At 37.0% G+C, this 19,771-nt stretch overlaps 2 protein-coding genes across 3 annotated transcripts; both read left to right on the top strand.

Annotated features, from left to right (window-relative positions):
- The first annotated feature begins 981 nt into the window (after positions 1-981).
- Positions 982-6,731, top strand: LOC111482605 (transcription factor-like protein DPB). The gene is made up of 9 exons (XM_023128456.1): positions 982-1,436; positions 1,569-1,648; positions 1,746-1,789; positions 3,109-3,171; positions 3,269-3,415; positions 3,498-3,566; positions 4,494-4,592; positions 6,164-6,234; positions 6,311-6,731. Exons 1-9 carry the CDS (start codon positions 1,207-1,209, stop codon positions 6,540-6,542), a joined length of 1,035 nt encoding a protein of 344 aa, XP_022984224.1. The 5' UTR covers positions 982-1,206; the 3' UTR covers positions 6,543-6,731.
- Positions 6,732-7,647: 916 nt separating this feature from the next.
- LOC111482592 (protein EXPORTIN 1A-like) lies at positions 7,648-19,489 on the top strand. 2 transcript variants are annotated; one of them, XM_023128434.1, is made up of 33 exons: positions 7,648-7,999; positions 8,680-8,796; positions 9,281-9,373; positions 9,486-9,557; positions 10,498-10,605; positions 10,691-10,773; positions 11,102-11,240; positions 11,321-11,389; positions 11,496-11,573; positions 11,761-11,823; positions 11,915-11,959; positions 12,507-12,614; positions 12,752-12,850; positions 13,347-13,550; positions 14,068-14,127; positions 14,456-14,566; positions 14,667-14,764; positions 15,008-15,116; positions 15,351-15,416; positions 15,553-15,651; positions 15,724-15,804; positions 15,906-15,995; positions 16,195-16,280; positions 16,396-16,476; positions 16,567-16,749; positions 16,891-16,957; positions 17,156-17,266; positions 17,390-17,497; positions 17,583-17,720; positions 17,909-18,046; positions 18,138-18,242; positions 18,709-18,878; positions 18,977-19,489. In XM_023128434.1, exons 1-32 carry the CDS (start codon positions 7,901-7,903, stop codon positions 18,829-18,831), a joined length of 3,231 nt encoding a protein of 1,076 aa, XP_022984202.1. In that variant the 5' UTR covers positions 7,648-7,900; the 3' UTR covers positions 18,832-18,878; positions 18,977-19,489. The 2 variants fall into 2 exon arrangements, with proteins under 2 accessions (XP_022984202.1, XP_022984201.1); XM_023128433.1 differs by having other exon boundaries at positions 7,649-7,999; positions 18,709-19,489.
- The last annotated feature ends 282 nt before the right edge of the window (positions 19,490-19,771 follow it).

Raw genomic sequence — 19,771 nt, 5'->3', positions numbered from 1 at the left:
AAAAAAAAAAAAAAAAAAAAAAAATCAATGCATACAACATTGGAGAAAAATAAAGTTTCATGTTATAAATTTTGGGTGGATTACAATTTAGAGTAATTTATAGTTAATGTATTTTATTAATATATTTTACAACTTTTAATTTACTTCAGGTTACAATTACACTATGGTTAATTATGACCATTAAATAGGAATGTTACTAACTTTTGGAATGTCTTATTTCATTTTGAGGCTATATAAAGTCATATATATTGTATTTGCAAGATACTTGTAAAATAGTGTAAAAGAAGCATCTGTGCTTTTATTGGCCAATGGCTAACTTCTTTTGCAATTTTATATAGTTTAGGTTGTTTGCAATTTTATGTAGTTAGGTTGTATGTAGAATCATTAAGCTTAACATGCTTGTGGAGTGTTTTGAATCTCAAACAAATGTTATTACATTGAGACATTTGATCAACAATAATCATTGAAGCTAGACATGATCGATCTTGCTTGTAGAGTGATTTGAATCTCAAACAATCTTCTTGCTTTCAGATATTCGATCAACAAGGTAATTCGAATCTTGTAGTGATTCCTCACCTATCATTTGGTATCAGAGGTTCAGGCTCAAGATCGGATATATGTTTTATTGCGCTTATGCTTTTTAATTCTCTTTATAATTTTTTTTTCTCCGTTTGTGTAGATATTCCATCACATCTTCATTGAAATATATTGTATAATTGATGTCTCTTGGTTCATATCACATTCAAAAAAAATAATCCATGTAAGATTAAAGTAGTTGATTCGAGTTTGTATATATATATACACACACACGCACGACTATTATTATTATTTATTACAAGAAATAAATGATATATTTAGTTCTTGAAGATCATGAATTTTTGACAATGGTTGTCCTAATAACCAACAGAAATTGGAAACATATACATTATTTGCGTGTGTTGTTTTTTGTTGGCTTAAATTGTGGAGCTTACAAAAACAAAACACGAAGCCGTAGCCGTTTAGAGCGTTGGAAGAGTTGAAGGACAGTTCTTCCTTTATAAGAAAACCCATTTTCCCTCCTTTCCAAACCCTCCTCTGGTCCCTCACACCCACTTTTCCCCAACCCTCAAAGGCCCCATTTCAGCCCCCTCTCCTTCAATACCCAGAAACCCATTTCAGGATTCAGCTTATTTTCCTGCAAATCGTGAGCTTGCAGCTCAAGGGCACATGGGTACAAGGACACAGCAACAATGCCGAGAAGACAACGAGGATGACCTCCCAAGTGGCCCTGGTGCCGCCACAATTTCGAGTCAGTCTGTTTCCATGAGTGGCAGTGTGGGGTCTCCTTATAGCCGCAGCGACCAAACCATGGCCACGCCTGCCAGCGACAAAGCTTTTCTTCGATTGAACAACCCCGACATCCATGGCGACGAGGCGGGGTCGCAAGGACCTATTGGGTGAGTTTTTTATGTTGCGATTCTGCTGAAATTTTGCCTTGATGGCTGTGAATGTGTGGTTTTAGCTTTGGTTATTTGAATTGAATTGTGGGTTTGATTTGGTTTCTTGAATGGGATGTTGTTTTGGGATAGTAACGTGAAGAAAAAGAGGGGTCAGCGTGCTGTTGGAGGGGACAAGAGTGGAAGGGGGCTTCGCCAATTTAGCATGAAAGGTGTTTGGCTTGAGCCATTGAGCTGGTGGATCGTTATGTATAACATTGTTTTTTCTTCTTATTCTTTGATTGTTTGACTAATTTGGTTTGCTTGCAGTTTGTGAGAAAGTGGAGAGTAAGGGGAGAACGAATTATAACGAGGTTAGGTTGTTTCTCAGCTTCGTTGATTTGTATGGAAATTCATTGATCGTGTTCATATGAAAGCTTCCGTAACTATGATGCTGTTTCTTTTCTTTCGTTGATTTGAATGCTTCTTGGGCGCCATTTCATTGTTCCATGTGGTCAAATATACCTTCTCTTCCCTTATGAGAGGAACTCGGTGGGATTTCTTTTGCCTACCTCTCAGGCTACATTTGACTAACTAAACTCACTTATCAGCTCCTAGTTAATTCTAAAGTTAGTCGATATATGAAAATTTTAGATACTTGTGGAAACTGAATTGCTAGTTGTGAGATCCCACATCGGTTGGAGAGGGGAACGAAACATTCGTTATAGGGGTGTGTAAACCTCTCCCTAATGGACGCGTTTTAAAATCTTGAGGGGGAGTTTGGAAGGCAAAGCCCAATGAGGACAATATCGGCTAGCTAGCGGTGGGATTGAGCTGTTACAAATGACATTAGAGCCTGGGCGGCGTGCTAGCGAGGATGCTGGCCCCCAAAGGGGGTGGATTGTGAGATCCCACATCAGTTGGAGAGGGGAATGAAACATTCCTTGTAAGGGTGTGGAAACCTATTCCTAATTGACGCATTTTAAAACCTTGAGGGAAAGTCCGGAAGGAAAAGCCTAAAGAAGACAATATCTCCTAGCGCTAAGCTTGAGCTGCTACAAATAGAATAAGAGCCCGACACTGGGCGTGCCAGTGAGGATGTTGAGCCCCCCAAGGGGGTGGATTGTGAGATCTCACATTGGTTGGAGAGGGGAATGAAGGGTGTGGAAACCTCTCCCTAATGGACGCATTTTAAAATCTTGAGGGGAAGTCCGGAAGGGAAAGCATATAGAGGACAATATTTGCTAGCGGTGAGCATGGACTATTACAAATAGTATCAGAGCCAGACATCGGACGGTGTGCCCGAGGACGCTGGGCCTCCACAGGGGGTGGATTGTGAGATCCCATGTCGGTTGGAGAGGGGAACGAAGCATCCTTTATAAGGGTGTGAAAACCTCTCCCTAACAGACGCATTTTTAAACCTTGAAGGAAAGTCCGGAAGGGAAAGTTCAAAGGGGACAATATCTACTAGCGGTGGGCTTGGGCTGTTACACTAGTAACTATTCATAGCTGTTTTAAAAAAAAGAAGGTAGAGCGTTGTTTATGATTGTTTCAAGTTGTAACGACAAAACTACTTAAACAAGCATTAAACCATACCCTATAATGCATGGGCGCATCGAGATGTTTCGTTTCACTTTTCAGTCTCGTGTTCTCTCATACACCATTCTCAGTGTGAGAAATGTGTACTTTTCAGGTTGCAGATGAACTTGTAGCCGAGTTTGCAGATCCTGGCAACGGTCTCGCATCGCCAGATCAGGTTTCTTACTCTTCATATTTTTGCTAGTTTCTTTAATGTGTGTGTGGAAGGATTGATGTCATTTTATCTTTCATTCTTTTTGAACTCAATCCGACAGCAACAGTACGATGAAAAAAACATCAGGCGAAGGGTATATGATGCCCTGAATGTTCTCATGGCAATGGATATTATATCAAAGGATAAGAAGGAGATACAATGGAAGGGTCTGCCACGTACCAGCGCGAATGATATTGAAGAACTAAAGGTTTCACTGCACTCTGCATTTCTTGTCTCATGCATAAGCAGTTAACTTCATTGTTGCTTATATCGCTCATTCATCGATGAAGGCCGAGCGTCTTGGACTTAGAAAAAGGATAGAAAAGAAAGCGGCATACTTGCAAGAGCTGGAGGAACAGGTACTAATAGCTGTCACTATATTCTTGCTGTTTGTTTATCATGATTATCATGGTGTTATTCTCTTACCGTCTTAGTATCATGTGTGAGTTCCTACATCGGTTAGAGAGGGGAACAAAGCATCCCTTATAAGGGTGTGGAAGCCTCTCCCTAGTAGACGTTTTAAAACCGTGAGACTGATGACGTTATGTAACGGGCCAAAGCGGACAATATCTACTAGCGGTGGGCTTGAGCCGTTATAAATGGTATCAGAGCCAGACACTAGACGGTGTGTCACGCTAGCCTCCCAAGGGGGGCGGATTGTGCGATCTCACGTCGGTTAGAGAGGGAAACGAAGCATTCCTTATAAGGGTGGGGGGCGGATTGTGAGATCCCACGTCAATTAGAGAGGGGAACGAAGTATTCCTTATAAGGGTGTGGAAACCTCCTCCTAGTAGACGCATTTTAAAACTAAGAGTCCGAGGACGTTACATAACGGGCTAAAGCAGACAATATTTGCTAGTGGCGGGCTTAAACTGTTACAAATGATATCAGAGTCAGACACTAGGCGGTGTCCCAACGAGGACGTTGGCCCTCAAGGGGTGTGGATTGTGAGATCCCACATCGGTTAGAGAGGGAACGAAGCATTCCTTATAAGGGTGTGGAAACCTCTCCCTAGTGGACGCGTTTTAAAACCTGTGAGGCTGACAATGCTATGTAATAGGCCAAAGCGGACAATATCAGCTAGCAGTCGACTTGAGTTGTTACATCATGTTTCTGATATGGGGGAGCTGTAAGATATGGGTTGCTTTCATGCTTCTTCTCGAGTTCTTAAATCCAAAAATAAAGTTATTGATGTGGCAATGCTATTATTTTATGGACCTTCTTTGTACTTGTTTTAATTATTGCATTCAAGTGATAGACAGCAGCTTACGGTTTCTGGCTGTCAGTATGTAGGTCTTCAGAACCTAATACAGCGAAATGAACAGTTATTCAGTTACGAGAATGCTCCGAGTGGTGGCGTGTCTTTACCTTTTATCCTCGTGCAGGTAGATTTTCTTTCTATATTATTCAACGCGTTATGGTCCTACCTTTTCTTCAAAACCTTATGATACGTGGGATGCTTTTTTGATCGAACAACTAGTCATCTAAAATTTTCAGAATCTCAAATTCCAAAACAATATCGTAGTTGATAGCTTTTAATCCTTCGACACTTTTGGTGTGAGATCCCACATTGGTTGGGGAAGAGAACGAAACACTCCTTATAAGAGTGTGGAAACCACTCCCTAACAGACACATTTTAAAAACCTTGAGGGGAAGTCCGAAAGGGAAAGTCCAAAGAAGAAAATATCTGCTAGTGGTGAGCTTGGACTGTTACAAATGGTATTAGAGCCAGACACGGGGCGATGTGCCAGCAATGAGGCTGAGCCCCGAAGGAGGTGGACACGAGGCGATGTGCTAGTAAGGACGCTGGTCCCGACGGGGGGTGGATTGGGGGCTCCCACATCGATTGGAGAATCGAACGAGTGCCAGTGAGGATGTTGGGCACCGAAGGGGGTGGATTGTGAGATCCCACATCGGTTGGTGAGGAGAATGAAATGTTCTTTATAAGTGTGTGGAAACCTATCCCTTACAAACATATTTTAAAAATCTTGAGGGGAAGTCTGAAAGGAAAGTTCAAAAAGGACCATATCTGCTAGTGGTGGGCTTGTGCTGTTATATTTGGAGCATTAATGCATTGAAGCATGTACACTCTTGTACACCACATGTCTGCTTCATGCTGGTGTGTTTTTGTTCTTTTTCCTAAATGAGAAGAACTCTTAACACATATTATATCTTCGTAGAATTTCCATTCGTCGCCACGAACATTTACTTGTACTTATATTAAGTTTACTTAATACACATTATCCACCATGGGTCAATTTAGCACGGGAAGAGCACGCTATAAATCGTAGTACTTTGAAGTCGTGTGTTGGAGAGGGGAACAAAACATTATTTATAAGGGTGTGGAAACCTCTCCATAATAGACGTGTTTTAAAACCGTGAGGTTGATGGTGATATGTAACGGGCCATAGCGGACAATATCTGTTTGCGGTGGGCATGGGCTGTTATAAATGGTATCAGAGTCAGACACCAAATGGTGTGCCAGTGAGGACGCAGGCCCCTAAGGGGGTGGATTGTGAGATCCAACATTAGTTAGAGAGGGGAACGAAACATTCTTTATAAGGGTGTGGAAACTTCTTCATAATAAACGCGTTTTAAAAGTGTGAGGCTGACGGCGATACGTAACGGTCCAAAACATACAATATCTGTTAGCAGTGGGCTTGAACGGTTACAAATGATATCAGAACCAAATACCAAGCGGTGTGCCAGTAAGGACGTGGGCCCCCAAGAGGGGTGGATTGTGAGATCTTATATCGATTGGAGAGGGGAACGAAGCATTCTTTATAAGAATGTAGAAACCTCTTCATAATAGACGCGTTTTAAAACCGTGAGTCTGACAGTGGTACGTAACGGACCAAAGCGGACAATATTTGTTAACTGTGGGCTTGGGCGGTTACACATTCGAACTAAATTTCATGCTGTTCTTTTACTTTCCTGGAAAATTTTGAATTTGTAGACACGGCCTCATGCAACTGTTGAGATAGAAATTTCAGAAGACATGCAGCTGGTGCATTTCGACTTCAACAGGTACGTCGACGTTCTGCTCGTAGGAAAGTAACTTCGAAAGTCGTTTAATTTTCATTGTGTCATGTTGTTCTTGCAGTACTCCTTTTGAGCTTCATGATGACAACTACGTTTTGAAGGCAATGAAATTTTGCGACAGACCGCAACGCGACGACACGGCACAAAATTTTACTCCCGATAGGGGGGAGGGCTCTAGCATGTATCGATCACACCGGACCCCTCTTCCTTCAATGTCTAACACGCCGATTAGAACTCCAACCTCACCACCACTTCCCGGAATTATAAAAGCTCGCATCAAACACGAACATTGATGATCGGTTAGGCTGAGCTCGAGTTTCTTCTATGTGCATGAATCTCTGCATGATTGTATATTCTTCATGTCCTTACTGCCATGGCCTTCTCGATTATTGTTGCTTCGTATAGGATGGATAGTTCGTTACATCACAAACTTCATACAATCAAATTCATTTAGCTTGTGGTTGAAGTCATTGTCTGGCTTAGGCTGATTCTTTGCTCCTGATGTTCTTTTAACTGTTGCTGTATTTGATTAGTCACGGTGAATTTGTGAGATCCTACGTCGGTTAGAGAGGGGAATAAAACATTCCTTATAAGGGTGTGAAAACTTCTCTGTGAGACTGATGACAATACATAACGGGCTAAAATGGACAATATCTCCTAGCTGTGAGTGTGAATTATTACAATGATATCAAAGCTAAACATTGGACGGTGTACCAATAAAGACGTTGGGCCTCATTGTGAGATCTCACATCGGTTGGAGGGAGAAACAAAACATTTCTTATAAAGGTGTGTAATCCTCTGTTTTAAAATCGTGAGGCTAATGATGATAAGTAAGAAGTCAAAACGAACAATATTTACTAGCGATAGATTTGAGTAGATTTGAGTTGTTACAGAATCCATCTACATACATATCTCTGAGATATGTACATCAATTTTTTTTTGATAATTATTAAAATTTTATTCAAAATTGGTTAATTTTTTAAAAAACTAATCTATTACGTCAACTTAAAAAAATATTTAATAAATTTTTAAAATTTGACAACATTGATCTTATATTCAAAATAATTAAAAAGAATAATTTATCTATTATAGACAATTTAAATTTATATCCATTTGAATTAAAAAAGGTTAATAAGTTAAAAAAAAAAAAACCCTATTTTAATAAGGAAAATTTTAAAATTAAAAATTTATCTGGTATAAAATTAAATGTATACAGAATTAATAGCTTGTTTTGTTTTTTTTTTTTTTTTTAAAACCTTCTCAATTTAGAGAAACCCCACATTTAACTAATATTTAATATATTTTTAAAAAATAATTCAGAAATAAAAATAAAAATCATAGTTGGAGCTTGGAAATTTGGGACTGGGGCGTCTCGATAAACCCTTCACACTCTGCTTCGTTTTAAAGCAGTCCTTCGTTTTCTAAGGTTTACTTTCGTTTCATATAATCTCTACGTACAATCCTTCTCCTTCTTTCTCTCACCTCTCTCTAATTTTTTTTCCCTCCCCCTCCATAGCTTATTTTTCTCTCGCACTCGCATTTTCTCTAGGGTTTGGCAACTCCGTACAGTACCCTATATTTGTCTCTACCGCTCGGAGGCGTTTGGTCGGAGTTGGTGCCTGTTTGGACGTTCTGTGTGTGATCTTGAACCATGGCAGCAGAGAAGCTCAGGGATTTGAGCCAGCCGATTGACGTTCCTTTGCTCGATGCAACTGTTGCGGCCTTCTATGGCACTGGATCTAAGGAAGAGGTGAGTTAACGCCGTTTTGTTTATCTGTTCTGTTTGTGTTTTGTTCACTTGGAGAAGGTAGGACATTTTCTTTAAAGGGTAGTTCGAGTGCAGCACAGATTGAGGAGTTGCGTTATTAGTATGTGGTGGTTGAGGGCATTGTTTTCTAATTTCGTTTGGAATCCTAGCGAAGAAGTTTTGGAAGTTTAGGGTTTAGTGTGTGTGGTTTTAGGGTAGCAGTTTAGGGTTTTAGTCGATGTACGAGATGACTGTGAGTTTATGCCAATGACATATCCTCCGCCTCAATTTTTCCCCTCAGGCTCATGCCGCGAAAATGCTCCTTTGTTGCTTATGCGGCTGTTGTAATTTCCGTTTCGCGTTTTACGTTTTTTTTAATGATTTCACATACCCAGATCCCCTCTCATTGCCCTAGTTCCTACCTTAATTGTTGCATTGTACTTTAGAGTTTGAAAATGATGGTTGGTTGACTCGTATCTGCGTCTACTTATTAACCATGCAATGCACACGCTTAGTGGGAGCCTACCTGGAAAAGGCTATCTATTCAGAGTTCCAATCTCCCGCAATACTTGCATCGTTCGGCAATATCACTGAATTGTCTTCTGTCATCTAATGTGATAGTTTATTTTTTTGTTTAAATTATCGACCTTCTAATTTTTCTCGTGCATGTTATGTCTATTCAGAGGAGCGCCGCAGATCAAATTTTAAGGGACCTACAAAACAATGCAGATATGTGGCTGCAGGTTGTGCACATTTTGCAGAATACAAAGAACTTAAATACCAAGTTCTTTGCCTTACAGGTATGGTTCTCGTAAAAATATTTAGTTTTGATGAGTTTCTCCCCCCTCTCTCTTAGCTTATGGCAATTGGAGTGGTTATCCATGATCTCCTTGTTTTCAGGGAGATGGCTTCTTCTCTCTTCTTTCAGTATCTCTCTGTGTCATAAAATTCAGTTTCTAATGTAAGGAGTTTGGAAACGACCTTTGTGACACTTTAATATCTGAAATGCACAAGTTGGAGTTCATCAATTTAGTTTGTTGCTATAGTTACTAATTAATCTCTCTAATGTCTTAACCCCTCCTCCTGTACCTTTTAATCTGTCTCCCGTTCATGGTCTCTTATCTTCCTTACCTCCCTTTGAAAACGGGTTTGTTAGTCCAACTATTATCAATAGACTACTAGATATTTACATTCTTTTATTTTTTTAAGAGAGGAATAGATGTGTTTACATTCCTTTATCAGTTGGTCATATATAATAAGCTACGCTGGTTCCCATATTGACAGGTTCTAGAAGGTGTAATCAAATATAGATGGAATGCGTTACCGGTTGAACAAAGAGATGGAATGAAGAATTATATATCTGATGTGATTGTGCAGGCATGAATTGTGTAGTTCTCTCTCTTTTTGGTTGTTTGGTATTGACTATGCTATATTTCTTTTGAATTCATGCTGAGAAATAAGGTTTTGTTCTATGATTGATCCTGTATAGCTTTCAAGTAATGAAGCTTCTTTTCGAGTGGAAAGACTGTATGTCAACAAGCTTAATATCATCTTGGTTCAGGTATTTCTTAGTTTTATCTCAGAAAGCTTGAAATTTTCTTTTTCATCTTAAGGATCTCCTCGACTTCGGTTGCATTAGTTTATAATTTTTTTAAAATAATTTCCTTTTTGCTTGTCAGAAGTTTTCCCCCTCTCTTGCTCTTTCCCGATCAAATTTTCTGTAGAGGAATAATTTAGGGTGTTTCATTTTTTTATTTATTTCTGTGGTATTAATGGCAGTTGAATTGTTGGCTTGATCCCATAAAAACACATCCATTGCTCTTTACTCTTTCCTAGGTGTATCATTTTCAGCTTTTACGATCATGGCAGTGAAGACCTTTTCCTCATTTTTTATTTAATGACTATAGGGTATTATCTTAATTTTTATCTCATACCTACTGCAGATTGCTAAACTCTTCAATTCTTTTGGTTTCTCTTACCGATTCCACAATGGCAATCATGATTGTGTGGTCCCACCTCTTTATGGATGTCTCTTTTAATGAAGGTTTAAAATTTATGGTCTTGTGACTTGTACAACCATGCCTATTGGCTACCTTATGAAATCCTACTGGAAAGGAACTGGAGAACTTTTGAGAATCAAAGTAGAAAATGGGACGATCATTGGGAGATAATCAAATTATTGAAGTTCTGTTGATGCATTCTGTATTCATTTATAATATTTTTTGCAGCTATAGCTACTTCTTTTTTTATGGCAATTAAAGTCATTTTTCTGTGAACTTTGTTGGATTTGAGTGTTTTCTCTCCTCCTTATACTTGTTTATCGAAGGAAAGTTTGTCATGTTAAAAAAGAGAAATTTATGACATGGCCATTGTTAGTAGGGGTTGATGAATGATGAGTTTGAAACTTTGTTTTTGGTGCACTTATTGAGATAATATTTGGATTCAATTTACCCAATTATTACCAGAACCTTTTCCATGATGATATTTTTATTTGACATCAGATATTAAAGCATGAATGGCCAGCAAAATGGAGAAGCTTTGTTCCGGATCTTGTTTCAGCAGCTAGAACTAGTGAAACAATTTGTGAGAACTGCATGGCGATTTTAAAAGTAGATCTTTGAACTTTTTTTTATTCGACTATATGTTGCATTTTACGTGAATGACATTCGTTTTTGCTTTTATAATTTTTTTCAGCTCTTGAGTGAAGAGGTCTTTGATTTCTCTAGGGGAGAGATGACACAACAAAAAATCAAGGAGCTTAAACAATCTTTGAACAGGTTAATTGCTTGTATTTTTTCTAATACGTTGAATCTCTTGTCAAGTGTTGCTTTGCAGTTCACTTTAGGTCTGTTAAATTTGTTCTGAATCCTTACGCACTCTATATTTCATTGTTATTATTACTTAATGAATGAAACTTGTTAAGTTGGGATGCACACAATTAGTCCATTGTTGAATTGCCAGCTTCGTTCCAAATTGATTATTTTCAATTCTTGGCTTAAGTTACTACTATTTATTTAATTTTGAAATGCACTGAAACTGTGATTTTATGTTGTTAACATGGTTTTTAATTTAATCTCTTTTCTGTTTACCTTTCATTGTTCACAGCGAGTTTCAGCTCATCCATGAGTTATGCTTATTTGTGCTATCAATATCTCAAAGAACTGAGCTCATCCGAGCAACATTATCAACATTACATGCTTTTCTTTCATGGATTCCTTTGGGATATATATTTGAATCCCCATTGGTTAGTATGATATTTCTTCACATGATGAGTTTTGGGTGGACCACTTTGAACAATTATCCACTTCGCATTTGTTTTTGCAGCTTGAAACATTACTGAAGTTTTTCCCAGTCCCATCATATCGTAATCTTGCTCTTCAGTGTCTAACTGAGGTACATTGTTTGTTCAATTTATTAAAAGAATGTATTATCTGATACTCTTGAGAATTCTCACCCTTCTGTTTTCTTTATGTGCATGGGTGCCCATGGGCAACTTTAGGTGGCAGCTCTTAATTTTGGGGATTACTACAATGTGCAGTACGTTAAGATGTATAATGTATTCATGGTACAATTACAGGTTTGTTAAGCTTTGTCTCTTGGATCTTCTATGTTATGAGCAGCTATGGTTGTCTCTTGGGTCTTCTCAAGGAAAACTTGGTTCGTTGATAAAAAAAATATTTCAGTAACTCTTCATCTTGTAACCAACCTTTTTTCTTTTGTTCTTTTATTTTTTCGACTTCTGGCTGATGCTTCTTTAAAATCAGACAATTCTCCCACCTGGTACAAACATCCCAGAGGCCTATGCTCATGGATCAAGTGAGGAACAGGTATCATTAGTAATTTCTTGAAACAGCTGATAATTCTTTTTCTCCCTGCTGGCAATGGAAATTAAATTTGGCTTCTATGTTATTTGACCAGGCTTTTATTCAGAACTTGGCACTATTTTTCACTTCATTTTACAAGGTAATTTTTTTTCTCTTGATGACGTGATTTGAGAAAGTGAATGTAATAAATTGGTAAGGATTGACACAGGATATTCTTTGTATGTTGTCTTTTTATATTTAAGAAATTGGTTAGTTAGATCTTATTAAAAAAAAAAAGGAAAATTATAAGTTAGATAAAGAACAAAGAGGATGGACTCTACAAAACAAGGCCATATCAACCAAATAGGACCAGTTATAGAGATGAATATAATAATTACTGGTTCCTTGAAAATGGAGGAAATTTTGAACAACTCAACAATTTACAACAGGAAACCCTAATTTGAAATGTGTTGCAAAGTATAGATTCATCCTTCCTTGGGAAAACAGTCCCGTTTTGTATTGTAGGGTGGTATGGGATCTGTAAATCAGAGTTTAAATAGTTATTGTTGCACTCCTGATTGATAATCTCATAATGTTAAGATAGGAGTTGGACTCATTTTTATCATTTGTGTTTGTTTTATTAAAGTTTGTGGGAACGTTTGTTTTTCCTCAGTTTATTATAAACATATTTCTTTTAATTTGTGTAGTCGCATATTCGAGTTCTGGAATCCACTCAGGAGAGTGTATCTGCATTGCTGATGGGTCTTGAATATCTTATTAACATCTCATATGTTGACGACAATGAGGTTTTTAAGGTAGCTGATTAGTATTTTTTTTTTAATCTCAATTCCCCCAAATTCATAAAAGTAAACTTGTATGCATATGGTTATGCAAACAAAATACACTATTTTTTTTGAACTTTTGAATATCTTGCTCTTTTGCCAACAAACAGGTATGCTTGGATTATTGGAACTCCTTGGTCCTGGAACTGTTTGAGGCACACCATAACATGGACAATCCAGCCATGTCTGCAAATATGATGGGATTGCAGGTATGGTTGCATGCTGTTTGTCCAATGGTTGCCAGTTGCTACAATAGTTAATGGAAAATTTGTGTCCTTGAATTTGTGCGGCATAAGTTCCTTTGTTCAATTGCTAATCTACCTCAGTTAGGATTTAAGGTGGATTTGGATGTAAAATAAATGTCTTGCTGGAATAATATTGAATTTTAAATACCTGCAATGATGAATTTTATTATTAGACCACGGTGACCTTTTTATTGCATTTTGTACATGATGCCTTTTTACGTATATTCATTCTTTTTCAATAGAAATGACTTTCATATGCCTACCCTTTTCTTTTTAAATTTTTTTTGAAAATACTTTCAAAATACATTCATGTTCTCTAGGAACATTTTTTCCAACCTATCCTCTATTTTGTGAATTTCGAGTTCAACCATGATTTCCGTGATGGTACATTTGCAGAAATATGTGAAAGTATTTCTTACATTTGAGTTCTCTGACTCCCTCCATCAAATTTGATGACTAGGTGCCTTTGATTTCTGGTGTGGTTGATGGCCTTGGCTCACAACTCATGCAGAGGAGGCAGCTTTACTCTGGTCCTATGTCAAAGTTGAGAATGCTTATGATATGCCGCATGGCTAAACCTGAAGAGGTTCTCATTGTTGAGGATGAGAACGGTAACATTGTTCGAGAAACCTTGAAGGATAATGATGTGCTTGTTCAATATAAGGTTGTCAATCTAAACTACTAGTCAATTATTTATTATTATTTTTTTTGTGGGGGGGGGGGGGGGGGGGGGGTGGTGGTTGAGGGGAGTAGTAGTGTGAGTGAGTGATTCACAGAGGTCAAGAATGAACCTTAATCACTTGCAATTTGAGCAACCATGGATAAGGGATCCTTTCTTGAATGGTTTTGAACTCATTTTAGGTTTCATATTACGGGGCCCATTGGCTTGTTATTTTGGGATGCTGGCTTTCAATTTGGCATGATTTTGTTTAACATTGTACTTCAGGATTTGGTGCTAGAATGTGCTTCTCTGTAGAAAGCTCCCTTATGATTTGTAGTTGTAAATTCTTTATAAAATTTCATTGCTGCGTTTATCGCAATGTGACAGTAATGTTTTTCAATATACGATATTCATTTTTATGCGCTGTTCTGCATTTTAAGGATTGGTTTTGCTGTTTTTTAAGACAAGCAGAATAAGCATTTCTTTTCCTTATCTTTGGTTAATTATATTGTTGTTGCAGAGCATGCGAGAGACATTAATTTATTTGTCGCACCTTGATCACGACGACACTGAAAAGATGGTAACTATTTTACTTTTCGGCTAAACGTACTTTATTTTCTGTCTATGTTGACCTCAGAACATTCCTAATCCATGTATGTTTTTTCCCTGCAAAAGTTATTTATTTATTTATTTTTTAAAAAACTTTGAGTGGGGTTCTTTGTAGTTTTCTCCCTCTCAATGATGTGTTGGTCTATATTAAAATGTCATGGAAGCTCCTTCTTGCAGAGTCCTACCGCTTTTTAATTTTAAGTTATAACTTGTAAGAATACTGTATGCTCATGATTAGAATCTTTCGCTCTCTATCTTTATTAAATATCAGTATGTTATAATATGTTGTTTTGATGCAGATGCTGAAGAAATTAAGTAGACAACTAAGTGGTGAAGATTGGTCATGGAACAACTTGAACACTCTATGCTGGGCAATTGGGTCTATCTCAGGTTCCATGATGGAAGATCAGGTAATTTTTCTGCATTTATTTTGGAGAAATTGGTCTTTGGTTATTATTATTATTATTTATTTATTTTATATCATAATTTCTCTATGTTGACTATTTTCAGGAGAACAGATTCTTGGTGATGGTCATACGTGATTTGTTGAATTTATGTGAAATCACCAAAGGAAAGGATAATAAAGCTGTTATTGCTAGCAACATCATGTAAGGATTTTCCTTTTTTGAGCTGTACTTGGCTCACATGTTTCAAATGGGAACGCACGTCATTTTTTTTATTGTATGTGTTTCACATTTGAATTTGGCATGATTTCTTATGGGAACAATGCAATATTGTGATGAATCAATACTGCAATCTAAGGATTACTAGTTTCACTATTCATTTTTTTAAAATTTCAAATGTCTTGATCTTTTTAGACTACCCATTCACATAAAATGTTCCTTTGGCAGGTATGTTGTTGGTCAGTATCCTAGATTTTTAAGAGCTCACTGGAAATTCTTGAAAACCGTTGTGAACAAGTTGTTCGAGTTCATGCATGAAACACATCCAGGAGTGCAGGTTATTGTTGCTTTTCCTATAGTATTTGAGGACATAATTATTGTGATTTTTTAGTGTTGGTCGTAGGATTTTTTAAGTATTACAATTAGGAAACGTGACAATGCAAACGTCCATATGGGGCTCTTTTGATGCTGTTTTCTTTGCACATTATTTTCCATATCTGTTTTTCAAGTATTATTGCTAAATAAATTTAATAAGCCTCTGCTTCTAATTCTTAATTTTCATATATTTCAGGATATGGCTTGTGACACATTCTTAAAAATTGTTCAAAAGTGCAAGCGAAAGTTTGTCATTGTACAGGTATTTCACGTTCATTTTGCGCTACCCTTGGCCGACGTGTTTATCCTTGGTAGATAAAGATTTTTTTTAAAGAAAAGATTATTTGGTTTATGCCTTTTTATTTGTTTTTGTAATATGTTTTGCTTCTAATTTTCAGGTTGGAGAAAATGAGCCATTCGTCTCTGAACTTCTTTCTAGTCTTCCGACAACAGTTGTTGATCTTGAGCCTCATCAAATTCATGCTTTTTATGAATCTGTATGTCTAAAGAATATTTCCTGTTTATAGTCTGTTTGAACTATACATTTTAATCACTCAATGCTTGTCCAGGTTGGTAATATGATTCAAGCAGAACCTGATCCACAGAAGAGAGATGAATACCTTCAGAGGTTGATGGAGCTTCCAAACCAGGTTCTTTTTTAACTGAAATTGTCTTGTTTAAAAATTCATTTGTCTCGACCATTATTGGTGATATTTTGTTTGTATGGTTTGTGTGACTACTCGTTATACAGAAATGGGGTGAAATTATTGGTCAGGCACGCCAAAGTGTGGATTTCCTAAAAGATCAAGATGTAATAAGAACGGTGCTCAATATACTACAGGTATAATTAAACTTGTGAATTTCGTTTGAGGCATCCTCCACAGGAATTAGATAAGTGTCAATAGTGCCTTTTCCAATCCATTTGCTTTTCCAATCCATTTGCTTTTCCAATCAAAGCTTATCAAAGTTAATTGAGTGAAGTGAAGATGGAATTCATGTCAGATTCCAATCCATTTGTTTATGGACATTTTTACATGCAGACAAATACAAGCGTTGCCAGTTCTCTTGGAACCTATTTCTTACCTCAGATATCTTTGATTTTTTTGGATATGCTCAACGTGTACAGGTATTGATAATTGTGTTCACGTCCCATGATGTTCTCTTGAAATTGCAAGATAATTAAAATACATTTGACGACGTCTGTCTTCCTTATCATAAGTGGTTTTGGTACATGCTTACAGAATGTATAGCGAGCTTATATCAAGTAGCATTGCTGAAGGAGGGCCATACGCATCTAAAACATCCTATGTTAAACTTCTACGGTAAAATTTTATGATGGTGATTCTTCTTAAATTCTGCTTTGGTAATTTGCTACCTAAATCTTGTCATGAAAGAAAGAACTGATGAAACAGATCAGTGAAGAGGGAAACTCTAAAGCTTATTGAAACATTCTTGGACAAGGCTGAAGATCAACCACAAATTGGCAAGCAGTTTGTGCCCCCAATGATGGAACCCATTCTTCTTGATTATGCTAGGAATCTCCCAGATGCTCGTGAATCAGAAGTCTTATCTCTTTTTGCTACAATTATAAATAAGTATGTTGGTCTTCTGCTTCATTATTTATTAATATTTACTACTTTAATTAGAGTATGCTTTTGATTTTAGTGCTCTGCTTTTATTAAAATATAATTGCACCAATTTGCAATTTTTATAACTCGTTGCCACTTTTTTCATAGGTATAAGAATACAATGATTGAGGATGTGCCTCGTATATTTGAAGCAGTCTTCCAATGCACGTTGGAGGTGAGGATTTGTATAAGAGATTGTTGCATGATTGAGAGTCTTACAGAATTCTTTACTTTTGGTTCAGTCCAATGTGTTGGTCCTTATTTTTTGGTGGATTATTTTATGCTTAAAATTGTGCTTTGCGAGTTTTTTTTTAATTTTTGATGTGCTTCATTATTCATTTCATGAGAGTGCTCTGATTGTGTGCCTTCACAGATGATTACTAAAAATTTTGAAGATTATCCTGAGCATCGCCTCAAGTTCTTTTCACTTCTACGTGCTATTGCTACGTATTGTTTTCCTGCCCTGATTCGGCTGTCAAGTCAGGTTTTACACAAACATCCCTTTTATTGAGTCTGTAAAACTTCCTTACTTGTTGCATTTGCTTACTCTTCTCGTTGAATGCAATTCACTATTATTTTTATCTGGGACGTGGGGTCTTCTCATCAGCAATTAAAGCTTGTTATGGATTCAATTATATGGGCATTTCGGCATACAGAGAGGAATATTGCTGAAACTGGGCTCAATCTACTACTAGAGATGCTAAAAAATTTTCAGGTGGGATGTTTTGATGCATTCAGTTTTTACATGTCCTGATAAATGTTGTCTGATATTCTAAATATTATATGTTTTTGTTGTGCAGGCTTCTGAGTTCTGCAATCAATTTTATCGAACATATTTCTTGACCATAGAGCAAGAAATATTTGCAGTCTTGACGGACACGTTTCATAAGCCAGGATTTAAGTTACATGTCTTGGTCCTGCAACACTTGTCTTGCTTGGTAATTTTTTGTGTTTATGCCACAACTTATATGATAAAATCATTCTCTTAATAATGCCTTTTTAACTAAAATATCTAGACTGTATGTTTATTTGATTACTTTAATGTTTTATTCATTAATTTTGGATTAAATATATGTTCATGGTTGTTTTTGTGGAAAAAATATGATGTATCATTTTTATATTTCAGGCGGAGTCTGGTGTATTAACAGAACCTTTGTGGGATGTTGCAACTGTTACTTATCCGTACCAAAATAATGTGGCCTTTGTTCGGGAGTACACTATCAAGCTGCTGAGTTCTTCATTCCCCAACATGACCGCAGCAGAAGTATGAGATTTTGCCCGGTTCATTTTGGTCCTTATCTTGTCTTCATTGTTTTGCGCATTCTATTAATATCAACTTTAATGGGAGTTTTCAGGTTACTCAATTTGTGAATGGACTGTTTGACTCGAGAAATGACCTCTCTGTGTTTAAGGATCACATTCGAGACTTTCTAGTGCAGTCCAAAGAATTTTCAGCACAGGTTAGCCTGCCTTTAATGTTGTATCCTGTCCCTTTAAAAAAGAGGAAGATATTGTCTCTTTTTTTGCCTGGTTTATTATTGGTGTAAATGAATTGCTATCATTCATGATGAGTATTCTCTCTTACCAAAAAAAAAAAAAAGTGCTCTCAACCCAAGTGTCCTACAGTACTTGTCAACTTTGCTTATATTGTGAGAGAGGAAGAACTATGTACCTATAAAACTATATTCAATAGTAAAGGCAGTTGTTAGAGTTAACACATGAACTGGAAGCAATAATACTATCTAGTTAACTCAGGCCGGAATCAAAGGAGTTCATAGAAATATTTGATGGTCGCAGTTCATGCTTTTGGTCATAAAGTAGTAGCATAGGTGGTAGACAGGCCTCTGTGATGTCCTATCTGTGATGTCCCCTTTTGCCTATTTGGGAATGATGCATGCTGAATTAGGTACCGATTCTGTTTGGCAGGATAATAAAGATCTTTATGCTGAAGAGGCAGCTGCTCAGAGGGAAAGAGATCGGCAACGGATGCTTTCTATTCCAGGGCTTATTGCTCCAAATGAGATTCAAGACGAGATGGTCGACTCGTAAATGTGTCTAGTTTTGTGCAGAAGCAAAAGCTCATGGACTTTGACGAGGTTGAAGTGGGCATTTGATTTGCAGTCCCCCAAATCTTCTGTGCATGTGAGCTTATACGGATATTTTTTTGCTAATTAGTTTTTCCAGTCGTCTGCAGAATTTTTTCGTCCTCCACAGATGGAAATGATTTTCTTGAAAAAGATGCTCATGGCACGGTGGCAGTTTGAGTGCTGATGATGAGAGTAATTCCTATAAAAGATTGAATGTAGAGTAAGTATTTAGTATTTAGTTGGCTGATTTTAGGGTTATAACACATCATAGGAGGTGGCGTGATTTAGTCGCAGGATTCCCAAGCCCGATTGATATTGTATTGCAATGTTAGATTGCAACGTTTTGAGGGACGACGACCCATTTTCCATCTAATGATGATTCATCCTATAGGTGTAACGTATACGATTAGGCCTCGGCGCGGGTTGTGCAGAAATTATTCCCCTTTTGCCTTTTGTTCGTTTTGGTTGAGGATAACTTTTGCTTTACAACGTTGTTTAGAGAAAGGCTGTTCTATTTTTCTTGGATACAGATTTCTCTCTATTGGGTTGACATCTTTCTTTGTATTCAACTATGGATACCCCTCTTTTATAGGTATAATATTTGTTTCAATGCCCTTATCTTCTGCTTCTCTGGTCTCTTGACTCTGCTTTATTTTTATTATTTATTATCATAGAAATTTCACTTCAATTGGCTCTCTTCAACTTAATTTATGAACTCAAAATTTATATTGTCATATTTTTACGTTTAATTTTTAAATTTATTTGACAATTTTTTACTTCATATCATAGTTTATTTTTCTGGAAGTAAAGTTTAATAAATAGAAAATGTAATAGATTTTAATAAATATGTTTTATCTTAGATTTTATTTTTCAATTATCATTTTTTTTTCAGATTGTTAACC

The sequence above is a fragment of the Cucurbita maxima genome, unplaced genomic scaffold (assembly GCF_002738345.1).
Source record: "Cucurbita maxima cultivar Rimu unplaced genomic scaffold, Cmax_1.0 Cma_Scf00008, whole genome shotgun sequence".
In the NCBI taxonomy this organism is placed as follows: Eukaryota; Viridiplantae; Streptophyta; class Magnoliopsida; order Cucurbitales; family Cucurbitaceae; genus Cucurbita; species Cucurbita maxima.
Note: the sequence above shows the minus strand (reverse complement) of the source record. Positions and strands in the feature narration are given on the sequence as shown.

Coding starts and splice junctions, on each gene's coding strand:
- LOC111482605 (XM_023128456.1), top strand. CDS start 1,207: ATGGGTACAAGGACACAGCAACAATGCCGAGAAGACAACGAGGATGAC. Junction 3,172..3,268: donor GTCTCGCATCGCCAGATCAG/GTTTCTTACTCT, acceptor TCAATCCGACAG/CAACAGTACGATGAAAAAAA. Junction 6,235..6,310: donor GTGCATTTCGACTTCAACAG/GTACGTCGACGT, acceptor TTGTTCTTGCAG/TACTCCTTTTGAGCTTCATG.
- LOC111482592 (XM_023128434.1), top strand. CDS start 7,901: ATGGCAGCAGAGAAGCTCAGGGATTTGAGCCAGCCGATTGACGTTCCT. Junction 10,606..10,690: donor ACTGCATGGCGATTTTAAAA/GTAGATCTTTGA, acceptor AATTTTTTTCAG/CTCTTGAGTGAAGAGGTCTT. Junction 11,824..11,914: donor ATGGATCAAGTGAGGAACAG/GTATCATTAGTA, acceptor TTATTTGACCAG/GCTTTTATTCAGAACTTGGC.